General features: G+C 48.2%; 1 protein-coding gene across 18 annotated transcripts in view; it reads right to left on the reverse strand.

Annotated features, from left to right (window-relative positions):
* Positions 1–350: 350 nt before the first annotated feature.
* Positions 351–24323, reverse strand: part of CACNA1B (calcium voltage-gated channel subunit alpha1 B) — a 307336-nt gene continuing 283363 nt past the window's right edge. For 14 of the 18 annotated variants that reach the window (XM_042786548.1, XM_042786546.1, XM_042786547.1 and 11 more), the window contains 10 exons: positions 19599–19707; positions 17577–17684; positions 16211–16323; positions 15154–15281; positions 13972–14098; positions 13260–13370; positions 11409–11444; positions 8845–9052; positions 8466–8677; positions 351–4548 (listed from right to left, as the gene is read on the reverse strand). In XM_042786548.1, the coding sequence (XP_042642482.1) occupies positions 4012–4548; positions 8466–8677; positions 8845–9052; positions 11409–11444; positions 13260–13370; positions 13972–14098; positions 15154–15281; positions 16211–16323; positions 17577–17684; positions 19599–19707 (1689 nt within the window). In that variant the 3' untranslated portion in view covers positions 351–4011. The remainder of the gene's footprint in view (positions 4549–8465; positions 8678–8844; positions 9053–11408; positions 11445–13259; positions 13371–13971; positions 14099–15153; positions 15282–16210; positions 16324–17576; positions 17685–19598; positions 19708–24323) is intronic. The other 4 variants (XM_042786550.1, XM_042786541.1, XR_006164766.1 and 1 more) reach the window with 3 other exon arrangements.

Raw genomic sequence — 24323 nt, forward strand, 5'->3', positions numbered from 1 at the left:
CTTAAATTATGCATTTTTGCTGCCTGTTAGACTCCAGGAACTGTAATCTCCATACTGGATCCACGCTGCAAAGGCGAATTTGCAAACAGCTCCCTACTCAGACCGAGCATCTGTGAAGCCTGTATGGAAACAAACACAGATGCAGCCAATTTCGTGGGGCATCCCAATTTGGGCTAAACTAAAGCGGGTTCCACGCCGGCTCTGGGGGGGCCACGGCCCCGCGTGGCGGGGAAGCCAAGCCGCCTCCCGTGGGCCCCTCCTGGGCAGCCCGCCGGCTGGGGGGCTGCGCTCAGGCGGGCGGTCTCCCGGTCACCAGGCACACTGCACACACCATCTTTGAATTTGTAAGGTTTTTTGCTAAGTTTTTATTTTAATTCAAGGACTTTGCTTCATACAAAATGTAATTGTAGAAACAACTGCAGAATTCAAAGTTTGGCTGATAAATATTACTCAGGCAGCAAACTAGGCAGTCACAGAACCTTTTTTTTTTCCTTTTTGCTTCCCCCCCACCTTTTTTTTTTTTTTGGGTAAAGTTCCGCTTGTGTTGCATGGTTGGAACTTTTATAATTTTTAACACTGTTTTTTTAAATATAAAGTTTTGCAACAAACCCCCAATTTATATCAAATATAATTAAAAATTAACAACTGATGAATACATTGTATCAAAAAAGTACGAAGATAAACATTTTCCATGCACATACTTTTTATATATATGTATATATGTATATATTTTACATGCAAACATTACTTATTCAAAGTACAGCCACTACGAGACTGGTTCTGGATGCAGAAAACTGATTGGTGCAATTCAAGTTTGGCAACTCACTATGAGGATTCTTGGAAATATCATGTATGCATTGAAGAGACAGCAGAGAGGCTGTAAAAAAAAGGTAGGAAAAGGGTTATGAACAATTGTGGTCAGGCTTGTCTGTCACTGTCATCGACCCCTACGAGGCGGGTGGAGGATTAGGCAACTTGAGATTCTTCTTCGTGTTCTGCCTAAGAATTGGGGTGACCCAAGGCCATCGCTTGGCTGTGCGCTTCCAGATGGTGTGTTAGTGCGGGGCTGTGGGTTTGAGGATCTAAAATGGTAGAGGAAGGGGAAAGGCGGAGTGGAGAAAAAGACAAAATTATTCAGTACAGAAAAACATCTCTTTCGCTTTCCAGTGTGGGTACAATGTTTGCATGCACTGTCAGAGAGATTGTGTTTCCCCACTCCTTTACTTCCTGGAGTAAAATAGTAACGTTTTCTTTAAAATTCCAAATAAAGTGTTTGTGCCTTCATATAAGGAAAATGTATAAAACATTTGGTCACAATCATGCTGAAGCCTGAAACAGGAGAATCCAGCAGGTAAAGCTACAGAATGGATGAAGGTCTTTCTGACTGTTGGTGGTTTGGATGTGTTTCCGAACGTGTCATCTTGTTGCATAGCCCTCCGTTTGCAAATTACAGCCGTTACCCATGGCGGACCTCCGGCTACCGCACTTCCTTTATTCAAAGTGCACATAAACACAGAGACAGAGAGAGAGACAGGAGTTCTCCTTTAGCAGAATCCAGGGATGAGATTGGCCAGACATTATTGTTTAGTAACGGAACAAAAAAAAAAAAAAAACAAACCACAGAAGGAAACGAAAACAGGTTGTATTTCTTCAACAGAAGAGCTACAGGAGACGTGAAGAACCACCCTGCAGCAGACTGCTCCCTGCCTGAGGCTGAAAGACTTCTGCTGAGAGCACGAGACACCTCCCGAGCGTTTTGGTAGCAACCGACACCCTCCAACCACCCCAGCGACAAAACAAGTCACCAAGGTCCAGCGGGATCTCTACCCGTCCTAAGCGGCCGCTTTGCCTGGAGAACTTTCACAGTTCTGGGGCTTGGCAGATCCTCTGAAAAAATCAAGCTGTCCAATCCTCCCCTCTTTCCTATCGGCAATTCTAGGGATGCGCTTGCCTGGCGCCTCCCACCCTTCCTCCTTTAACCTTTTGCCAGTGCACTCCGTGTCCTCTGGCTGCCCTGTGCCCCAAATCAACCCTACAAGGGCTCCTCGGACCCACGGACGCAAGCTCCTGCCCAGGGCTTCCCTTCAGCGCTCCCTCCCTCCGGCACATCGCGCTTGCCCCTTTCCCAGGCTCAAAGGGCAGAAACCCACACGTGCACAAAAGAAAGAAATCGTCCAACGCAAGAATCATTGCAAGAACACAGAAATCTCATCCCTGAGAATCAGAGTTAGAGGTTTTGCTTCTTTTTTTTTTCCTTTTTTTTTTTTTTTTTTTTAAAAAAAAAATCCTTCTCTTAACAGGCAATAAAACCAAGACTCTCTCCAACTGCCCTCAACACAATTTATGCACCGTGGAACGTGGCCAGAGCTCTCGCAGCCCGACTGCGACTCGACCCGCAGCGTGAAAGACGCTGCGTCTCCTGCAAGAACGTCTCTGCAGATGCTGTACTTTTCCACCTGCACCTCTCCCACAGGACCTAAACACTAATCAATGAGAAAAGGCCGGTTTTGTTTGCTGCAACCACGCCCCTCCCGCCAATAAAAGTGTATATAAAAGGAAAAAAAAAAAAAAAAAAGCCAACAAAACCCAAACCAACCCCAAAGCCTTCCCCACTGTAAGCTTCCAACCTGGTGCTCGAACGCGCTGGCCGGCGATGCGACGCGGGGCCTCGGGGGCACCGCGGGGTCTCCGGGACGAGCGGCTCCTCCCGGCGCTGCCCTCCCTCCCCTCCTGCCCCTCCCCGCGCTCGCCCGGGGTCTGATGCATCGAAGCAAGAGGTTGCATCGTCGCTGTGAAAGATTTCAAAGGTTAGGCACTTAGTAGTGAACAACTGGAGCATTCGGTAGAAACGGTGGGACCTGGAATGACAATTGGACTAATTCTCTACATAAAGAGTAATTTTTTTTCTTTTTTTTTTTTTTTTTTTTTACTGTACAATTTACAAAAATGCACACAATGAAAAGTTAAAGTTCTATCTAATAGCTTGATATAAAACCAATAACATTTCTTCTTCTCACCCCTACGCTTTTTCCTCTTTTTTTTTTTCTGGATTTTTTTTCTCTTTTAGTTATTTTTTGCTAAATCAAGCTTATATTGTAAACAAGACAAAACAGTGAGGGCGTGTTGCGGTCAACAGGAGAGAAGGACAGAAAGAAAAGTCTCAGCAGCAAGGAAACAGTCCTTACAAAGTAGCTCTCTTGTGGCTTTATCATGTGTCAGTGTGAAGGACCCGACGTGGTGAGTAAATTAAAAGAGATCCACACGGCAGCGGTGCCAGAGCAGAGTCCCGGCTGCTGGAGCGCTCGGTCGGCTCGGGGTGTGCCACTGGCTCGGCCGAAAAGGATTCCTGTGGCTGAACATCAAGTCCCAGTGGACTGTCCTTTGTTCTGGTCTGTGTTTCTCCTCTCCCAGTTTCTTGGGTAGATCTCTTCCTCCTTAGCGGCGAACGAGATTAAAACGCGGATGTGGTCTTTGTTCATGTGTGTCCGTTTGCAAGCCCCGACTCCCGCCCTGACTGGGGAAAAAATATAATAATAAATTAATTAAGAAATAGCCCAACAAAAACTGCGCTAATCTCGAAAAGGATCGACAGTCTGCTTTTTCCGCCGTCGAAGGTGAGGACTGCTCTTCTCTCGGCTTCTCGCGTGCGTCGCGGATTTGGCATCGGGTGCGTGTCTTTGAACTAGACAAGGCAGTAGGGAGGCGGGCAAGAGAGATGCGCTCCCCCCGCTGCCGTCCTCCTAAGGAGGGAGCCTTCTTCCTCGATTTGTCTAGTGAATTTTAAAAAAAAAAAAAAAAAAAGAAAAAAAAAAAGAAAAGAAAAAAAAAAATGAGAGGAGAGAGGCTGCAGGAGTGTCTCCGGCCCCAGGGGCAGAGCAGTCCTCGTGGCGGGGGGCTGCCCCGTGGGCCCCCTCCGGCCCCGGGCACCCCATGCGTCGGAGCGCACAGCCTTCCAGATGATAAAACTCATCGATTTTAAACGCGCACACCTTGAAGGGTCTTGCCATGCCGCTAGCACCAGTCGTCCTCATCGGCCTCGTGGTAGTAGCTACGTCCTCTGGTGCCAGTCCCAGGGCCCGTGTTGAGACCCAGCGTGTAGTGGTAGCCGTTGGGCACCCTGCGGATCTGGTGAGACTGGGAGGTCAAGGAGGAGACGTAAGAAGTCCTTGAGGACCGTCCCGAGTTGGTGGCCGCCGCCTCCTCGAAGGTGAGCGTGTCCCCCGGCACGGCGCGGTCGGGGCTGTCGGCCTCGTCGCGGTGGCCCAGGTAAGGGTCGGAGCCGATGCGGGCCACGGGCGGGGGGGGCGGCTGCTGGCCCCCGCGCAGCAGCGCGTTGTGCTCAGACAAGCCGCGGCTCAGGCGTCCCGGGGAGAAAGTGGGCAGGCAGGTTTGGAAACTGGTGAAGTGCACGGGCGAGGAGTTAGCGGTCTTGTAAGTGATGCTGGGACGTGGGGTCAGGGGAGTCTGTGGGAGCTGCCTCCGACCCCGGCATGGGGTACTAGCACCAGATGTCGACAGCAAGGGGCTCCCATTAACTGAACCACTGCCCTACATAAAAATTGGAACAAAGCAAATCAAAAAATAAAAAAGGGAAACACCAGACAAACACAAAGGCAGGCAGGTGTAAAACAGAAGGAGAAGCAACAGAAGGGAGAGACGAGTCACAAGAGGAAAGAAAAGCAAAAAAGAGAAGAGTTTAGACAAGCACAGTCAGGGGGAGGAGGTTCTCGAGAAATCATTCAACACGAGATGTAAAGAGCTGGAGAACTAAGGTTCTGCGAGCAGTAAGTAGGAACAGAAAAGATCAGAGCATCGGTAGGACGCAAACTGGCAGACGGCTCCAACAGAAGGGGTCACTGTCCGGAGGGAAGGCATCCACATCATACACGGGCTCGACATGCGCCTTACCTGAACTGGGCGGGAGCAGCTCAAAAACCTACGGTATTTTTGTTTGCAAATACAATTTTTGCAGAACAGCACCCTTTGCTTTGGGGCAGATTTCTGCAGAGCTTCACCCGATGGTTGTGAATGCTGATGTTGGGGATCGCTTCTGTGGTCAAAATTGGATTATGTGGAAGGAAGATTTGGGGGCGGGCTATTTTTTTGTAGTTTTGGAGATTAAAAGCATTTTGATTAAATAGCCACCTTCTGAAAAAAAACAATAACAAAAAGCTTTTCGGATGGGCTTTAACTAACAAGTTCCTTAAACAAAAATGCCTTCACTTTCTCCCTTCAATATCACAGAGTTGGCTTTTGAGTGGTAGAAGAGTCTGGCAGCTTCCTGGGTTACTAATAGTGACATGTGGGAGTGAACTAAGCTACAGTAAGTTAAAAACATGTCATGAGTGAGAGGAACGGGCCCGTGTTTTGGCATTTCTGTTTACATTCTCCCAGGGCAGGACATGAATAGCCCTGCGAGCGTGTTGTAAAAAACCCTCAGCCGTTCATGACTTAATATTTTGAGACCAGGCCTTTAATTTTTAAAGAGCAGCTTTTCCTTCCTGTAAAAACATCGGGTTGTTGCTTGCTGGCCTATCAATCAGTGCCTGTTCTGCCCTGCCCGGGTTTTCCAGCGCGGTTTTCAGGGCGAGCCCAGCGGCGCTGGCGGCCAGCAGCCCAGCACGGGACGCAGAGGCTATTTGAGCCTGAGCCGTGCCACGTCCCTCAGCAGAAGAGGCAACACCCGGGATCCGTGGGGGTGCAGAGCAGCGCGGGTGCCGCTCGCTGCAGCCCCGCTCTCCGCAAGCATCGGGGACCGATGCGGCATTTGCTGCTTGCGCTGCTGCACCAGTGACCCGCGTCTTTCACAGACTGGAAACCGAGTCTTTGCCTTTCTCTTCTTTCCTTTTCACCCTCTCCCTTCTCTGGCTTCCCCGCATTTCAGCCTTGCTCTCTGCTACAGACACATATTCCCATCCCAGGCTCCTGCCCCCCGGCCAAGCCACCTCCCCGGGGAGATGATGGAGATGGTGGCCACCCCCCAGTGACCTACAATGTTCCAACATCCAGGGGAAGATGCCCAGCTTTTCCCAAGGGCCTGAGGCTGAGCACCTCAGAATTACAATACTTACAAAAGAAAGCAGAACTAAATTGTTTTGATAAGTATTGAGCTGTCTGAAAATGTTTTGGTTTTTTTTGTTTTTTTTTTTTTTTTGTGAGATTTTCAAACTTATTTTATCCAGGAGCGAATCAGGAAATGGTCTTGATTGTAAAAAAACGGTGAGGTCTTCTTTCAAAATGTCCAACAAGCTCCTTCCTGCTGAAACACTTAGAAATTCCAAGAAGTTTCATCTCATTTTAAAAAACGCTTTTTCCAGATTCATCATGAAATGGAATTTATATTTAACAATTCACCTGCGTTGAAAAGGAAACAGTGAAATAATTCACAGAAGATGCAGAACATTTCTATGTGGGTCAAAGAAAGCATTGTGAGCTGACCCAAAACGAAATGTTCATGGCTTGGTTTTCTTGTCTCCTTTTTTTGCATTAAAAAAAGCTCTGACCTTCGAACCAAACCCGTCCTGATTTTTGGCTTCGCTCTAGCTGGAACGGAGCCACCTTGTTGGCAGGGTGAAGCTCGAGCCAGGCTCTCTTTTTGGTATACGCAGGGGCCTCCAGGGACTTGGTGGAATGTGCTGGGCCAGGGCTCCTGGGAAAAGCTGCATCTCCCAAGGAGAGGGACAGACTAACAAAGAAAATACTTAAGAGTTAACAAACACCTTCTTATCAAGTCAAAATAACCCAAGAAATGGACTGACAGCTTCTTGCAGAGACCTTATTAAGAAAAGGGGTCTTCAGCTCACTGGAACAGAAGCGACATGCTGGCTTGGCTATTTTTTTAATCTGTTTTTTTTTTTTTTTTTTTTTCCAGAACAACCAGGGATGCATTAGAAGCTCCACTCAAAGTAGGCAACATGAATGGATAAAATACAGGGACACTGAAACAAGAGGCTTTCTCCTCCCTGCCTTACTAAACCCCCATGGGACATAGGGGACAATATGGACTTTGCTGGAACTGAGGTGACAGGTTTATAAAAGGCAGCTGAGGCTCTAATGCTGAGTGTCTATAAACCATGGGAGGGTTTCAGTTTTTCTAATTAAAACATATGTGATACTTAAAGTTCTGGTTAACTGAGCATGCAAGAAAGGAAAGGCATCATGGCAAAAATCAGTGCCATCTTCCCACCTCTCAAACCAGAGGGAGAAATTAAGAAATGGAAAGAAAAACTCATCTGAAAAATCAGGCCGGCTGGGGACTGCAGCAACTGGGGCTGGGCACGACCTGTTAGGCTGCAGCTCCCTCTTGCTATGGCCGCACACAGTCCTGGATGCTGCAGCCTCAGATGCTGCAGCCCGGGCTCTGCTGAGGACCACGCAGGGAGAAAGAGAGGCACGGGACGGGGTAAGGACACAAAAAAGCTGCTTCATTTTGTAGCTAGTGGGACACTACAAAGCCTCTTCATTTAAATCCTTCCCCTGGGCTCTAACTCCTGCTGAACGCAGGATTTCCTCCTGCTCCCCAGGAGCCGATGTGGGCACAGGGGCTCACGGCTGACAGCGTCGCCCAGCCCCTCCCGAGACACCCAGGCAGTGACACACCGTCAGCCCACTGCACATTGAGGGAGATTTTGGAGAGTGGCCAGAGCCACCCTCTCAGCACAGCGGCTGTGCATCACTTGGAGATGTCTGCAGGGATCGTGCTGGCCCGGGGCTGGGCTCTCTCCCCTTCTACCCAGGCCCTGCCTTCTCCTACATTCCTCCTCTCCCTTACCGTGATTTCTCCTCCCCCCCAGAGAGCACATTTGAAGATTGATTTGACACTAGGGAAAAAGGACTTTTTCCCCAATTCTCAGAAAATTAACCTGTTCCACAGTACAAGACAGCTCTGAAGCCCACGCAACAGCAGTTGGAAAATCCTGCTAATATGAGCAAACCCTGCTGAAATCACAGCTCTGGCTGTCTGGAGTCCTTAGACGGCATTACATCGGCTTGTACTGCGATGGCAAGGACTTCTTCGGCAACCACCAAATATTTGTGCAAGGGGCAGCAGTAGGTGCTGGATTAACGCAGCTGCAGGGGAACAGTTCAGCTCAGTTGCCCATGTCCCACGTCACACTACCAGCTGCCCTGGCTCGGATATATTTTCTCCGCCAGCACCGAGAGCTGCCAGTTGTCAGGTCTCCCGGGCTGCTCTGCTGAAACCATGAGCAAGGGTGTCCTTGGCAGCGGGGTCTCTGCAAGATGCCTTGAGTCACTCACTCTGTAGGTGGCTCCTAAAGAGCCATCAAGTGACATTTCCATCCTTGTTTTGGATGTGAAGCACCAAGCAAGACCTCAATGGCTTTATCTCCTACTGCCTGGCCTTCCTTCCCCATTCTGTCTCCACTGTTTTAAGCAAAACATGGAAAAGGTGCATACATCCCTGGAAGACCTTAGGGCTCTTTTCCCATCCTGCATCTCCTCACCTGTCTGTGTGGACCTTGCTCTGGCCCTCCGTTGGGTGAGGTGGGCCTGCTCCGATCAGCAGACTTGGGCTGGGAACGGTCCCGGCTGCCGTAGCGGTCGCAGGAGTAGAAGCGCTGCTTTTCAGAGGAGGAGGAAGAGTGCTGCTTCCTCTCTTGGGACCGGCCGCGTTCCTGCTTCTTGTCCTTGGAAGAAGACTCACCAGACTGGGCCACTGAAAGAAGAGGGTTGTTAGTTGGGGGTCACCAACACGGGAGGAACTCCCAAGTGTGGGGCAGGGAGGTCCTTCCATGCAGACGGGACCCCAAATCACATCGATGACTGCTGTGCGCCCTGAAGGGAGGAGGACAAGGGACAAACCCTTGCCTGCAAAGCACTCACCAGCTTCTCCATCGGCCAGCTGATGGGGGGACCTGTCCAAGGACTTCTGCTTCTTCTCTTTCCGCCGGTGGCAGCGGTGGTGGTGGTGGTGATGCCCTTGCTCCGGCGGCATGCGCTCCAGGGAGTATTCGTAGAGGTGCATGGGGTGAGGGCGCTGCGGGGTCAGCGTGGAGACGGAGCGCTTCATGGGGCTCGTGTCCGGGATGGGCTGCAAGGCAGACGGAGGGACACGGAGCAGGGTGAGGGCAGGCGCCGCACCACGCTCAGCTGCTCGGTTCCCAGCATGGGGAGGGTTATACAGTAAGAGAAAGGGGCAAGGAGGGGAAGGAACAAAATGGTTAATTGGATATAACTGGAATGGGCAGAAGGACTTGTGGAATGGTAGATTGAGTGCTAAATTTGAGGGGCAAATGTGATCTCCATTTGCTGAAATGGGCTTTACTTTTAGCAGAGTGCCAATCCACAGGTACCATGGGTGCAGAGCGATGTGCAGCACTTCACACCAAACACAGCATCACAGGAGTCAACAGTAGATTAGCAGGGGCATAGGGCAGCACAGTAGCCAAGCATCTCACAAAGATAATTCTCCAGGACTAGTTTCACCCAAAGCTGCTTCAGGGTATGTGGTCATCCTAAAGCAACTCCAAAGAGGAAAGCATGAAAGCGTTGCTGGGCGTCACATTGAGAGGGAGGAAAATCAGGAATAAGTGGGCAAGGTGCAGGCCAAACCACTGAGAAATTACTTTTACCTCCCTGCAATTGAAGATGACTCCATCAAACCTTTAAACCTCTCTTGTCTCACCACCACTCCTTGAAGCCCTTGTAGCTGGGCCAAGCAGGATAGCACGTAAGTCCTGCAATTCTATCAGGACATCTCCAGAAATGACTACTTGTGTTTAATATTGCTGTTTTAAAATAATTTGTGGCCAAACATCTGGACACTGAGCGCAGTAACAGCCTCCCACAGGCATTGCCTGACCTTGTCCCTCTGCCAGTGGCAGCTCCAGACTCTGCTCCCTTCCCTTTAGCTTCAAAAACTTACATAGATGCTCACAGAAACGAAGACAAAAAGCAGGACAGCTCTTGTCCCAGCCTTTCCCTTCCGTACTGCCCAATCACCAGGTACAAAATGATTCCTCAGAGAATGAGGACAATTCCCCTGTGCCCTTCTCTTTCACTCTGCTGGTTGCCAGCTGCCTCTGTGGTGGAGACAGGGCTTCATCCATGCTCTGGAGGCTTCCCAGGGTCTGCCACTGCATCAAAGCTGCGTGCCAGAGGAAAGACCTTGGAGCAGGGTGGTCCAGCCTGGCAGGGAAGGAGCTCAGGTTGTCCTCCGGTCCCTCAGCAATTACACCTGTTTGAATTCACAATCCAGTCTGTGCCTCCAATGACAGTTCTCGCAGAACATTTACTTTGTTGGCTGTAACCTTTCCAAAGAGCCCTGTATTATTTTTGCTGCCTACGCTAGTTTGTTTGCTTATCCTGAAACTCAGATCTCCGCTGCCCCATGATATTTACTCAATGCAAAGCCAGTTCTCTGGTTGTTATTTTGAGTAGAAAGAACGGCTCTCCCTTCCAGCGGGTTGTTATGGGCGGATTATCTTGCATGCAAAGGTGCAGTCTGGGCTGAAATTTTGTTTGCCGCTCTCTCTCTTGCTAGGCAGTTACCCAAATTTTGGTGCTTCTCACTGGGGGGCAAGGTGGAGTGCTAGAGCTGGCAGGTTTGGCAGGGGCACAAGGAAGAGCACAGAATAGCCTGCGGCATCGGTGCATCCCTGGGCCCCGCACCAGCTCAACTAGCAGGACCATGTTGTGCTGCGTTTGTCTCCTCCCCTGGCCCTTGCTGTGTGTTCAAGAAATTGTGCTGAAGAGCTTCATGTTTGTGCTCCTTGCTTACTGTTGAGCCTGAAGATGGAGGAAGGCAGAGATCTAAAAATTGGGTGGTCTGATGGGCAAAGAACTGAAAAGTGAAAATACTTCCCACTAAAAACACTTATCCAGATTTCCAAAATTCATATAGGAGCTGCCAGGATGGAGACAACAGAAATTTCCCAACAAAAATCCATCCAAATCGATAAGAAATTAACATTTCTCTTTGGACCTGATTCTGTGCTTATTCCAGGGACAGAAGTCCCCACTGACACTAGTGGGAAGTGGCCAAGCAATGAATATCTTTTCCATAAATCCTGGCAATGCTCTCATTACGTTAACAGGGCATGCACAGGCTCCCCCCAAGCCTCGGGAGACTATACCATAACCCTTCAGAGAGTTACTAATTGCTTCTTCATTACCAAACTGATTGTTTTCACTTCCTAAAGTCCTGTGCAACAAGGCATACAAAAACAAATAAATAAGCAAAACAAACAAACAAACAAAATCCCTGCTATTACAGCGTGCGGCGTGCAATTGTGGATCGAGGGAACTGCAGCAAAGTGGAACAAGATAGCGACTGCGTCGGTGCAACATTGGACTCCAATGAGAAGGGAGAAAAGTAAAGGGTTAAGGAAGGTTAATTACTTCTTAACATGAATTTAATAGGATACAACTTAGTGCAAACTACATACTGCTAGGTAACTCCCAGGTGACCGTGCTTTGCTCCTCTGCAAACAATTCGGACAAGATGAGAGACATTATTTGAAGCAGCCCCACAGTACAGCCATTGTCAGACATCACGGCAGATGTGCAGCAGACACGATGACGACAAGGGAGGGGAGGTGATGGGGGAGGAGGACAGCAAAGAGAGAGGGAGGAGGTGAGATTGAAAGCATAGGAAGATTATTTAAAAAAAAAAAAAAAAAAGTGGAACGTAAACAGACAGAGGAATGACCAGCAAACAGAAAGGGAGACATCCAGAAACAGAAAGCATTGCAAATAAGAGTTATAAAGAACGCAAAGTTTGGGGGGAGCAGAAGCAGCACGTGAGAGGGAGGGTGGAGGGCATGGAGGGGGAAGACACACACAGAAAGTACATCAGTTATTCAGCTGAAGCTACAACCACCAAAACATTGTATTATTAAATGAGGTTAGGTCGGCTCAGATATTACAGGCCTGATTCATAACGAGATTAGAGAGCTTTCACACGGGGCAGCTGTGCCCCGGGCAACACGCACCGTGCTTCTGCGAGAGACACTCACTTCTGCAAGTACCTGACTGCAATGGAGAGGAGTTTCCCAGGGAAAGGCTCGTGCTGCTGGCAGTGCTGCTGCCAACTGCTCTGCCTTGAAAGGAAAGATGCTACTTGTGGTCTAGAATAAAGGACAACTTTGTTCTGGGAAGGGGGAAGGGAGGGAGTATGGGTTTGCTTTGGGGTCTATTTCTTTTATTAAACATGTTGAGTAATGTTCCCGATAACGCAGAGAATCCCAGTTCTCATACAAAGACTGCAGTTTCTGAAGTCAGCTGGGAAATTTGCTAGCTGATGAAGCGTAGCTTGTGCCAGCCTGAGCATCTTAGCAAAAAGATTTTATCTGTTGGAGGAGCTATTGCTGTGTATGCAATACACAGGCTGTTAGTTTCAGGGTGCAGCATATCTTTCATGTTCCGCTCCCCATGGAAAGCAATGGAAACAGCCCACAGATGCTCACTCCTGGCTGTATGAATCAGGCCCTCTGAATGAGAGACATGACTATGAGTGGTAAGATGTTCTGACACACGGGAGGCAGGACGGTGGCTGGAGAGCACCCGGGACAACAAGCTAGCAATGAACATGTGAAATGCCCCAAAATGATCCGTGTAAACCATGACATCCTACACACTAAGCAGCGTCCACAAGCTGCTATAAAAGTCAACTCTAGTGATGAGATTTCTTTACAAGAAGTTAAACAAGGGAAATCCTGAACAACATTTTACTGACCAAAGTCACAATACAGTACACGCTAAATACCATGGAAAGAAAAAAAAAAAAAAAAAAAAAACAGGGAGGATGCTTAGTGTCTCAATGCAGCCTTCCAGGCACAGGCTTCCTGGTATTTTGTGTACCTACTACATTCACCAAAGGGAATCACAGTACATCTCTGTCTTTCCTTACTGCTCAGGCACAAGAGCACGCCTTGGCTGTCTGGATAGATGGCACGCAATGGGAAACATATGCCTCCCAGGAATGCAGGCTGGCAAACAGTATTGTCCCCAGTTAATCAGAACAGACAGCCTTGGGTAGGTAGTCATCAGTTAGCTACCCAGACAGAGGGATTTCTCTGGGCTGATTTTTGCTGCAACCAGGGATAAATAAAATTGGAGACAGTGTGGTGTCCGCACATGAATACCTGCCATCCAAGCACAAAGGCTGGTTACTTGTCTCCAGGTTCAGCAAACATATTTCAAACCAAATATTCACAAGCAACTTCCAACAACACAGCAAGCAGAGAGAAGTATACTGAGTTCAGTCTCCCACCACCACTAAAGTCTCCCTTGCTCACCTGAGTTTCGGCTGCCAGGCGTGGCATGGAAGCTGCCCGCCCCTGGCTCTCCAGGCCTGGTTGGTGCTCTCCGTTGGCAAGTGTAGGGCTGATTTCCCTCATTTCTACTACCTGATTGAAACAAGAAACGGTTTCAGCAGCAAGAACATGAGCATTAGCTTTGAAGCCATCATCTGAGTAGGCTTCTGCTAAGCTTGATTTAATTGTGAAGGGATGCTAGTATGGGAAAAAGAATAAATTAAAAGCTGTGGAGTGCCCAGGTTACTCTGTCTACAGTGCTCTCTTCAAGAAGGACAACACTGGGCCAAGCTCTCCCACCAGCCATAGCAATGAGCCCCAGTTGTGACCTGTGAAACCCCTCATCTGAGTTTGTACACTGATGACAATGGGATTGGGACAACGAGACAAGTAGGAAGAGATAACCTTAAATAACCTATTGCAGCTGACACATAATTCTATGAAAAGCATGTCCACGTAACAGATATCAGGCTGTAGAAGCTACCAGATTTAGTTTTTCTCCATAATGTTCAAGCAAACTTGGGGTTGTAAGAGATAGAATAATGCTTGTCTCAAGGGACAGATCTGTCTACTGTATTTCACCCTGTCTTCACCTGTTTTTTCTAAACATTTTCTAAAATTTCTAAAATTCTACTGCATTTCTAAAATCTACTGCATCTCACCCTGTCTTCACATCTCCACCCCGTTTGCTCACCCGTTCAATGGGGATTTCTTCTGAGTGGCCTCGTTCAAAAGCTGGTGTCCTGGTTTCATAAAACACATCCTGGGTGCGTTGGGTCCCCCAAGAACTGGACTCTTTGATCCCACCCTCTGGTGCTGGCCTGTCGGTTGGAAAAGAGGAAAAAAAGATTAACTTTTTTTTAAAGAGATTTTGCTAACCTAACTGCGATGAAGGTAAACCCCACAGATAACCCTTTGAGGTTTCACTTGTGAAATCAGTTGCAGGATAAGAACAGCTGCTGTTGAAACTATAAGGTCCCCTGGGTTTTGCCAGGGCCGCTTCCTATATAGCCTGAAGATCCCATGAGCAACAAGGAAATCAAGCCAGCCATCACAGTTTTTTTCAGTAACTAAGGCAAACATATGCAAGACCAGTTAGACATTGGTCAAACACATCTGTGGCCATGCTGAAGTACATTCACTGGTTGTACAGTGGTACAGGTGGCCCTGGGTTTCACTGTTGAGTCTGATGCTGACTTCCCCATTGGAGTTATTTGGGGTATTTAAACCTCAAATGTCTATCACTAAAAATCCATACTGCTTGTGACCTGGAGGAAAGTCACCTGAAGAAGAGCAGGAAATGGAGAATTGATTAGGGATCGCTGTTACTGTAACTGTTTGGTAAGCTCTCTATGGAGGTATTATTTTGTCCAAAGAGAAAGAGCCAGATTCTGTCCTGGAAAATTTCAAGAAGCACTTGTTGTTAGCAAGTGCCATGAGCTTGAGAGACAACTTTGTTCCCAAGGACGTTTTGACTCCCAAGAACCCACTGCAGTGGTGGTTGGTGGTTCAGGGTTTCTTTGGTTGTTTTGCAATGATTCCAAATTCCTGTAAGCAAACTCACAACTAGCCACAACAGAAAGCTCCCCAATTAAGATTCAGAGGAGACCATTAAGAAAACACGCAGCTCAGGAGAACCCAACCACATGGATAACTGCACCTGAGGCAGCAGTGGGAAGCAGAGCCTCACGGAGGCATTTTGGTAGCCACCAGCGGGACGTTGCCCCAGCCATGGCGTGAAGGGGCTGCTGGTCTCCGTGTCACCAGCTGTGCTGCTCCACCTCCAGAGCAACCGAGCCAGCGGTGCTCGATGCGGACACCCAGCGTGCCCCTTCTCTGCGTTACAGCTTTGGTGAGGAGGCCACGGGATACTCACAACGCGCCCCCGTTGTTGAGTGAGGCTGAGCTTTTCTGGCGAAGGAACGCCTTGGCGTTGTTGAATGCTGTGGGCTGGGTTTGCTCCAAAGTGGCCTTCAGAGGGTGGAAGAGTGACACCGGTCCGGGCTGCGAAGCAAAGGAAAGGCTGTCAGACACAGAGCTGTGTACGGAGAGGATGAGCTGCAGTGCTTTTTCTAGTCAATTAAGAGTCCACTTTGTCGCCCCGAGAGATCAGCCCAGCAGAAAGCACACCCCAGCCCTCCCACAGACGTAAGAGGCTCTGAAGGACACTTGCTGCCCTCAGCTTTGCACAAGCCAAAGTCGTGCTGCAATCTCCTTTCCCTCTAACAAAGTATTCCCCCGGTCACCAGAGCGCAGCAGGGATTTCATATGCTGGTGTGACCAAAGGGGCTGGGCAATTCGGGTGGCTCATTGTGACACTGAGTTTGCTGTAGCCTCCCATCTGTCAGACAGACAGACAGGCCATGCTGGGGACCAGCTGGATGACCACCCTGGAATCAACAGGCATTTGTCCCATCGGAAAACATTGGGGTTTCAATCCTGAGCCAGTTGCGTGGAAATATTTTCAAGAAATTGTAAAAATCCTCAAATCTACTGAAGCCAAAACAATCTGGAAAAATTCCCATTTTCAGAAGTAACTTAAACGTTTTATAGCCAAACTATCACCAGCTTTCAATAATTCTTTGCTGTCCTGAGGAAATCTTTTGCAGTTTCCCATTCCTTAGGCCACTTCTGAAAATAGGACTTAGACTGCCAAATGTCACTCCACACTTTTTTGGAAAAGATCTTTCCAGGCCTACTGAAAAAGGCAACTGCAACAATATTTTTTTTTTTTTTTTTTTTTTTTTTTTTTTTGAGAGAGACACACTTTCAGGACAGGTTTCCACTTTTGTGACAGCGTTTTCAAATCCTGTCTGGAGAAGCATCCAGACTTTCTGGATGAAACAAGCCGGTGACTCTGGTGAGAGCTGCCCAGTGCTGGAGAAGAGGCCGCCCAAGAGGAGGACTGAGACAGACACCTTTTGGCCGAGTACCTGGCACAGGCCTCCGGGAGGCTGGTGAACTTGTTCCCTGCTGTTCTTATTCTGCTTGTAGAAGTCAAATATCATCAGTGCTGCGTAGACCTTCCCCACAGTCATCTCATCAGCTGTCAGAGGATGGTGAAATGCGGCAGGGACATTCAGGTGAGGAACAGGAAAGGATCAGGAGAAGAGAAATAAGTCAAAGAGCACAAGAAATAACAAATGGGCGGGAAAAAGGAGGAGAAAGGAGAAGCGACATTAGAATAACAAGGCAAAACAGACACAGAACAGTGGGGGAAAGAAAAGACCAAGAAAAGGTTACAACAGACTTCTTCAAATCTTTGTTGCTGCCTTTTACATGTGAGGAGGATGGCCCCTGTCTCTAGATCTCTGTGGCAAACATTCACAGAGGCCGTGTAGAAAAAGAACAGGCAGGAAAACTCTGTGGCATTGTAAACATTGCTGACAGAAGATTTGCTAAATTAATACCAAAAAAGAACTCTTACTCCTATTTCTTTGAATTACAATCAACCGGGGCATAATTGACTAATATACATTTAAAGATTATTTCATTTTTCCAGATGTCTTTTTTCACCCTCACAGCTGTGCGACCAGCCCTCCCCTGCATGGCAGTGGAGCACTTCCCGTAGAGCAAAGAGTTAAAGCAGCAGATACATAGGGATCAAGAGAGGAGGGGAGGAAAAGACTTAAGCAATCACTACCCACTGATTTGCACCGCCTCGGCTCCCTCTTTCTTCTTAATTAACAATGTTTTTATTACTCTGAACTGTTTCTCATTAATCAGAAATCCAGAGCTCTTGTCTGGGCCAAGACAATGGCAAACTTTCCATTTTCTCAGCATGTTTGCCCAGGACATCATCAAGTAACACAAAGCCCTCTAGCCCCCAAATAATACCTCACTTCTGAGTTTGTAAGTTCTCAGAAAACATTAATTTTCTTCTGTTTTTCTGGAGCTCAAATTGTAGAAATTGCTCTCCAGTCCTGTAAGGCACAGGCTGGAAGCAGCCAAAGCTCTGAAAAACTTCTGCAAGGGTCCACACAGGGCATTGGTCCCTTCTTGGCACTGGGTGTTTGGTTTTTTTCTAAGTTCAGGAAATCTGCTGTAGTATAATGAAATACATGCCTAGATGTGACCTCAGCGTCTGTGCTGTTTATGTGGCCATGGCACGGAGGTGGGGGCTGTGAACCCTGCGGGAGGGTACCCAGAAGCTGAACGGCTCTCGGGTTCTTTGCTGCATCCTCTAGATGACGGTGCACCTAGATGGGGCCAGGGACAGAGCAGGCAAGGAGGGAGAGACCTTCTCCGGGCTTCTTAGGTGGCTGGGCTGGGCTGGGTGCTTGCTGATGAACCACTTACGTTTGTGAGGAGGCACCAGCAAATCCAGAGTCTTCTGGGACAGGTTGGGCCAAACCAGCGAGATCTCCTTTCTCAACTCAGCATCACACTGGTGCTGTTTAACACCCCCTGCAGAAAGGAAGGGGAGAGAAAGAGGCGGATGAAGAAGAGCAAAAATCCTTGTCCTTTCAGCACACACCACTATTTATGCAGCAAGCAAAGAAGAAGGCCTTTCCCTCACTCTGGCTTCTTGAGAGCACCAAGCCTGTCACAAAGAGACTCGGTGACAAGTGTGAACTTAGCACGACCACCATCGCTTCAACCTGCTGAACCTCTGCTGTTACTTGGGGCTTAAACTTAAGCTCAGACTTATTCTGAGGGAGGGTGCTGGATAGTGTCAGCAGAAAGCAGCTGCACTCCCAGGTGTGATGCTGAAGGTCCTGGTCTGAGGTGCTGGACTATGAGCAATGCCAAGACTGATTACAAACCCCCTCCACCACCAACTCTTCCTGAAGTTTTTGGCAGTGAGACACAAGCACACTGTTCTGTATCAGCGGTATCAAGCAGCAGCTATATCACAGTGTAAAACAGAAAGACCTGAACACAGCCGCATTACTCAAATGGCCAAAGTGAGGTCTCAATACACAAGTGGAAAGTGATTAAAGTGTATGTAGGCCAACAGGCCAGCTCCCAAATGAATACAGTGCACACTAGGCAATTAAGTAGTTCATCTGAATGACAGAGATTATTTTTCTGAGGGAAAAGTAATGGGAGGAGGCTCTGGGTACTCTGCTACATGGTGGTTTGAACTCCCACACGGCAACTCATTAGGGACGGTTTATTAAGGGCCTGTTAGTCCCACTAAAGACTCAATTAAATGTAGCACACAAAACCTATTCAAACGAAGCACATAACAAAACAGGTCAAAAGCTCATAACCCAAAGCAGATATAAATGTTAGAAAGAATCCACCGCTATCAGATGATCTCTCATCTCCAGTTCCCTTCTAATGTGTGGCCAAAAAAAAGGGAGGGGGGAGCCTTTTTAAACTGAAAAAGGTCATTTGAACTGCCATTGCTGACAGGTAAATAAAATCCTAAAATAACACAAACTCTCAGCATCCTTATCTAGAGGTTATTACTAAAATAAAGCACTGGCCCTTAAAATCCCAGGCAGTCCTAAATGCATCTTTAGAAATGAGTGTCTGATACTCGCTGTCACTTCCTAGGGGGGTCCCAGTGACCTCAAAATTTTGTTTTCTTCCAGAAGGGCCTACTCAAAGCATCAAAGTTTAAGCAACATATGAGGGAGGCAATTAATACAGAGGGGTTGAATGGCTGGCCTAAAACCACTTAGGAAAAGCACAACATCCTAACCCTGCCCTGCCCATTGATTGTAAGAGCATTGTTACTGCCTGTTAGCTTTCAAATTAGGTATAAAAGTGCTTTGGCTGGTCATGCCTTGATCCTGACCCCAGCCAGTCTGATTAAATAGTGTAATGACCCAGAGAAAAGGCCAGAGTATTTTATTACATTGCAATATTTAATTGGGAAGTCGAGTAAATGCCTGATTAAACACTTAAATAATTAAATTTTATCTCAAGGCAGAATGCGGTTCATGGCACTTGGAGTCACTGCTTCGCTGCCAGCAGACATCAGCTGGAGAGGAAGGGCTGTTTTTTTCCTCATGCTGGAATAGTTTAGAAAAGACGTTTGGAAACTCTCGTTTCTGTTATACAGTAACAAGCACATGCACAGGGCTTCTCCTCCAAGAGCTCCCAATTGGGTTGGCCAAAGCTCTCCACACCTCATCGACAGGGACGTCAGGATGCGGCCACCCCAAAAGCAGTGTGATGCTCAGGACCCCCTTCTGCTGCCTGTCCCCAAAGCTCCCTTGTCCTCAGGCGCTGGTGGATGGCAGGCAAGCAGTAGGAAATGGGATTTACACCCGGGGTAGAACTTCTGTGATTTCGGGAGGAGACCCAACCAACAGACGAGGTGGGGTTTGAGCCCACACGTGATGTCAGACATCACCACCCCCTCACCTGAGGCGAGTTTGATTTCTAGGGCAGTGCGGATCAAGGCCATCAGTGTGGATGTGAAGTGGACGGTTAAATCTTCAGGCGAGATCGGCATGTTCATCCGCACCAGGCGCTGGAGAGAGAAATGCAGTGGCTGTGAGCTTGGGTCAGGATTCCTCCCCCCCTTCCCTCCCCGCCTGTGAGCCCTTAGAAATAGCCAGATTTCAAACGCGTGTCACCTTTTGTGCACTGAGCTAAAAATGCATCTTCTCCATAGGGACATCAACTCCTTTTCAGGAGCAGGTCTGAGCTGTAACAGTGACTTTAGTGGTTAAACAGTTGATTTGCCAGCATTTGTACTGCAATCCTACAAAGAGAGTTCTTCCAAAGAGAGTCAGTTGGAATGCTCTCATCCCATTTCAGAGCCTTGTCCCCTGCTCCAAGTATGTCTGCAGACTCTAGACATGTGGCTGGTACCCACCCCCCCTGCCAAAGCAGCGTGCTCAGGAGATACAAACCATGAAGCCACCTCCACCATCCTTCCCTGCCCCTTCACCTATCTTCTGGTTCTGCATCAGGAGCAGCAGCAGTACTTGAGAGCTGGCACTGCTGAATGAAGTACGATGATGGAAGATTTGCATCCACCACCCCAGGCTGCAGCTCCATCTAGAAAGTGACTGTGCCTTTTCCAGCTGTGCCGGCAGCCTTGTCAGTGAGTGGGACGGGAGGAAGGCGCTCCTGATGGCAATGACAACAGGAGGTGTGTGAGTGCTTTGTACAGGCACCGTGCAGTCTCTGGAGCGGTCCCCTGGTGATGCATTTTGTACACAGCCTGAAGCACATGAGAAAATAAAGCCAGTAAGACCTGTGGTGTGGCTCAAGTACTCTGGGGCAGTCTGAGACTGACTGCTAATACCTAAAGGTGTGCAATACCCTTTTTATCGGAGACACTCGGGTTCTGTCTCTTCCTCCTTTCCCTGTGGGCATCCCAGCAGTTCTGAAGGTCTTCTCTGTTCCAGTCAATGAGCTACACAGCTCCATCTGGACCTTACCCACAGGGGAAGAGGCTGGATTAACAAGAGCAGGACTCTAATCTTTCAATTCAAACATGTAATAGTTCCTCAGGATGAGTATCTTCCAAGATCTTCAGACCTGGTAGCAGGTCCTTCCCCATCACCAGTCAGGATCACCTCTGATACGGCAAATTCATCATTCTTGTAAGCAGTGAAGTACCTGAGATTGCTTTGGAAAGCTGTGGCTTCCTTAACACCGCTGGCAGCACAGCCTATAAATGCAGACAAAGAAGCACTCTCCAAGCCTTGCTGATAACCTTAGCAACGCATTTGAAGGATGGATTTCTTCTCCTTCAGCAACCTAATGATTTCTCAGCTCCTCAGCTTTCACAAGCTCTTTAGAAACTTCTTAGCCAGAGCCATATCAGACAAGCCTCTGTGTTTCCGTTCTCCGAGGGTACATGCAACCTGAGGAAGTTACTGGGCGTTAATTTGCTTGAGCAGAGCGTTGCAGCAGCCTGTAAAACCAAATGTTAGCTTGGCCTGGGCCCCTTGATCGGGAAGGAATTTCATCCACATCTGAAAGCTGCTTAGGCTGTTATTCTGATCCCTATCGCTGTACAGAAACCTTTTCTTTGTTTAACAACAGCCGGACACGCTGCTAAAGAAATTTAAGCGCAGTCAGTGGTGAGCTGCAGACTCACCGAGGCCATAAGCTGCTGTGGCAGAGGGTGATCAGACGAGGCCAGATCCCACTTGGGCTCTGTACACTATAATACTATGCAACGTCCAGGGCTGTGGCTATTTTTCAGAGAAACAGCTTTGCTGGGGAAAACCTCCCTTCAGATGCGACTGCAGTGGCTCAGGGGTGCCTCACACAACCCTGCTCACCTCCTTGCTGGGCTGGGGAAGGTGCATGGTGGAAGCACCACTGCTTATTGGCAGTTTTTGCTGGTGAGGGGAAACACGGTGTAGCTGAGAGCAGGGACCTGCCTGGAGTCTCAGACAAGGCAAGAAGCAGAGCAGGGCAGAGCACTTGCTCTGAGTCCTGACTCCCATTCCTGGGGTCTACTCATAACCAGGCCAAGACTGGTGAATGAAGACTTGGTCCCCCTTTCCATCACTGGGTTAGCCTCCCTGCTTAGAGATATCTTCAACACACAGTTTCCCAGAAGTATGAACTGAGCTGCCTTAGGCATTTTGGTGCCCTGAGAGAGGACGGACTCCAGCCCTGGAACTTTCTGCCAGGCAAGGAGAAAAGTCCCCCCCAGGGGTGATGTGTGCTGGTGCTGATGGAGGGCACAGGGCACAGGTCCAGAGCAAAACGTCTGCTTCTGAAGTGAGCTGACATTCAGAGGAGCCGAGACCTCCTTATTTATCTTATTACACGCCTTCGGATCTCATTGCATGCTGCAGGGACAAGAGACTCGTGTAACAACCTACTCTGTCTCCTAAAGTCTGAGACAAACCATTGTAATCTCAAAGAGCTTTTTCAAAGCATGCTCAGAGGTTATCCTCCATGTCTGACAAGCCTCAGAGATAGGGAAATCAAAGCCAAGACTCTCCTCCCTTTATAGCTCAACGACAGTATCAAATGCTGGCAACACCACAACATTTTTTTCTGTTCACTTGTGTCAAATGAAACATTATTTTAATTCAGACTTCTGCCCTTAGTACACAAAAAGTTACAACAAAATTATTGTATCCACATAAGCCCACAGTTACCACTTACAGAGTCCCACTGAATCCCAGTTCAGTGGGAGAGAGAGTTAAGGGATGGAGAGAGAAAGAAGATGTATGGAAGCGAAGAACAAGCAGATGAGAAATTAGTTTTGCCAGGAGAGCTCTATCCTCACAAAAATTAGTGCCAAAAACCATTTTGGAACTGAGATGTCCCAGGTCCCTCAACTGACTTTCTAGAACAAAATCTCAAATGGAATGGATGCAGAACACAGGCCACATCACAGCTATATGCAGCAATGCTGTAGGAAGGTCTTTTCTCCTAAACTTTAATCAGGGACAAAGGATTTAGAGGGAGATTTTTCCAAGGCAATTCACACTTTCAATTGCACACTTGCAGGAAGGTTGGCTGAGCAAAACTCACGTGCAAGTGCTGAGTAGGAGTGCTGCAAACAGCCACGTGGAAGAGCCTCCCCCCAGACCACATCCCTTCTTCCCTCCCTATGCTACCCTCAGCACTCCCTGATCTGCAGTGTATTTTTTTTTCCATCCCAATAAGCAAACTGGCCAAACAGGTCAACCCAGGCACCTTTAGGTCACTACAATTTCTGATCTGATAAACCATCAGCCAACAGAGAGCGTGGTGGTTGTGCAGGTCCCCGCACTCCTCCCAGTCCCTCAGCCGGGACCGCTGGCTCCAGCAGTCAGTCGGGAGAGGGGAGGCTTTCTCTGGCTTGGCTGGGATGTCTCCCTCCCTCTATCCTCTCTATCGGGGTGGCAAACCAGGATGCATTTCCCCGTCTCCCCCTGGGGCAGGGTGTTGGCAGCCAGTTGAGGAGCACTCGCATTGCAAAGCGGGTAGCGAGCTGCACCCACCAGGGAAGAGCAGCTGCCCATTTCTTAGCCAAAAAAAGAAGTGTCTCATAACCTGCCATGGCCAAGCTCAAAGGTTTCAGCTACAAGCCACCCCAGATCATCAGTGAAAACTGCTTTCTTGGAAGCGTGAATTGAAAAAATACATTGCTCAAATAGATCTATCACATGTCTGGGAGAGCTCCTGCTAAAGTTGAAGCAGTTGGGAGGAAGGAATCGATTCATCTTTGATTCAAAATAGCTTTGCCACCACACCATGTGGGAGGCAGTTTGGTGACGCATGTCCACACTGTGTCCCCACACCACCACTGGCACTCAGAGGAACCAGGGAGTCAGCTGGGTATTGGCACAGAGGAGGGACTCAGCACCCGAACTTCCCTGCACATCGGCTGGTGCATTTTCCTAGCAACAGAAACACAACTGAAAGCCTGAAGTTGCAAACAAAAAGAAATCTTAATCCCCCCCCCAGTATTACAGAACAATCTTACCGTAAAATATTTCTTTCCAACATGTGCCGAGCAAGAAAGTTCAATCCTTTCAAAGCTATTTTCTGATTTTACTTGTATTTTAATTCATTTACGTTTCTATAGGACCCATTTAAAAGGAACTGGAATCCAATTGAAATTGGTAAAATTTCTCAAAGTCAAATAATCTGATTGACTCAAAAATTGTTCTTTGAAAAATTAATCAGGAAATTTTGATTGTCATCCTTAACCAGGATAGAAGAGAAATCTCAATGTCTTTCATACAGCGTGGGCAACAACATGGTTAAAAAAACCCTGCACCAGTTATTTAGCCCAGACACAATTTAAAGTAAAATTAACATCTCCCCCCAATTTTGCGGTTTCTTCTGGCTGAAGTTATGCTTCAAGGCTCTGTCCTACAAGTTCCTCGTGTTTTGGAATGTGATGCAAAAATTAGATTTAAAAAAAAAAAAAAATCTGATTTGGGTAATTTTCCATCTTCCTAGACCCCAGAAGGAAAACATACGAGCCTGCTGATGCAGATGGCAGGGGATCTGATGCTTCCCCGCACTAGTACAAAGTTTGCATCACTCTGGGGTGCCCTGGGAATTGCCACCCCAAATGAGGAGTGTTCAGGTAAATTAATAACCGGGGAGCAGATAAAAATCTCTCCCAGGAGCCCAGACCTAGCAAGAAAGGGCTTCCCTGCTCCCTGTGTT

This window comes from Tyto alba, unplaced genomic scaffold (assembly GCF_018691265.1).
Source record: "Tyto alba isolate M040663 unplaced genomic scaffold, T.alba_DEE_v4.0 Super-Scaffold_11, whole genome shotgun sequence".
NCBI lineage: Eukaryota > Metazoa > Chordata > Aves > Strigiformes > Tytonidae > Tyto > Tyto alba.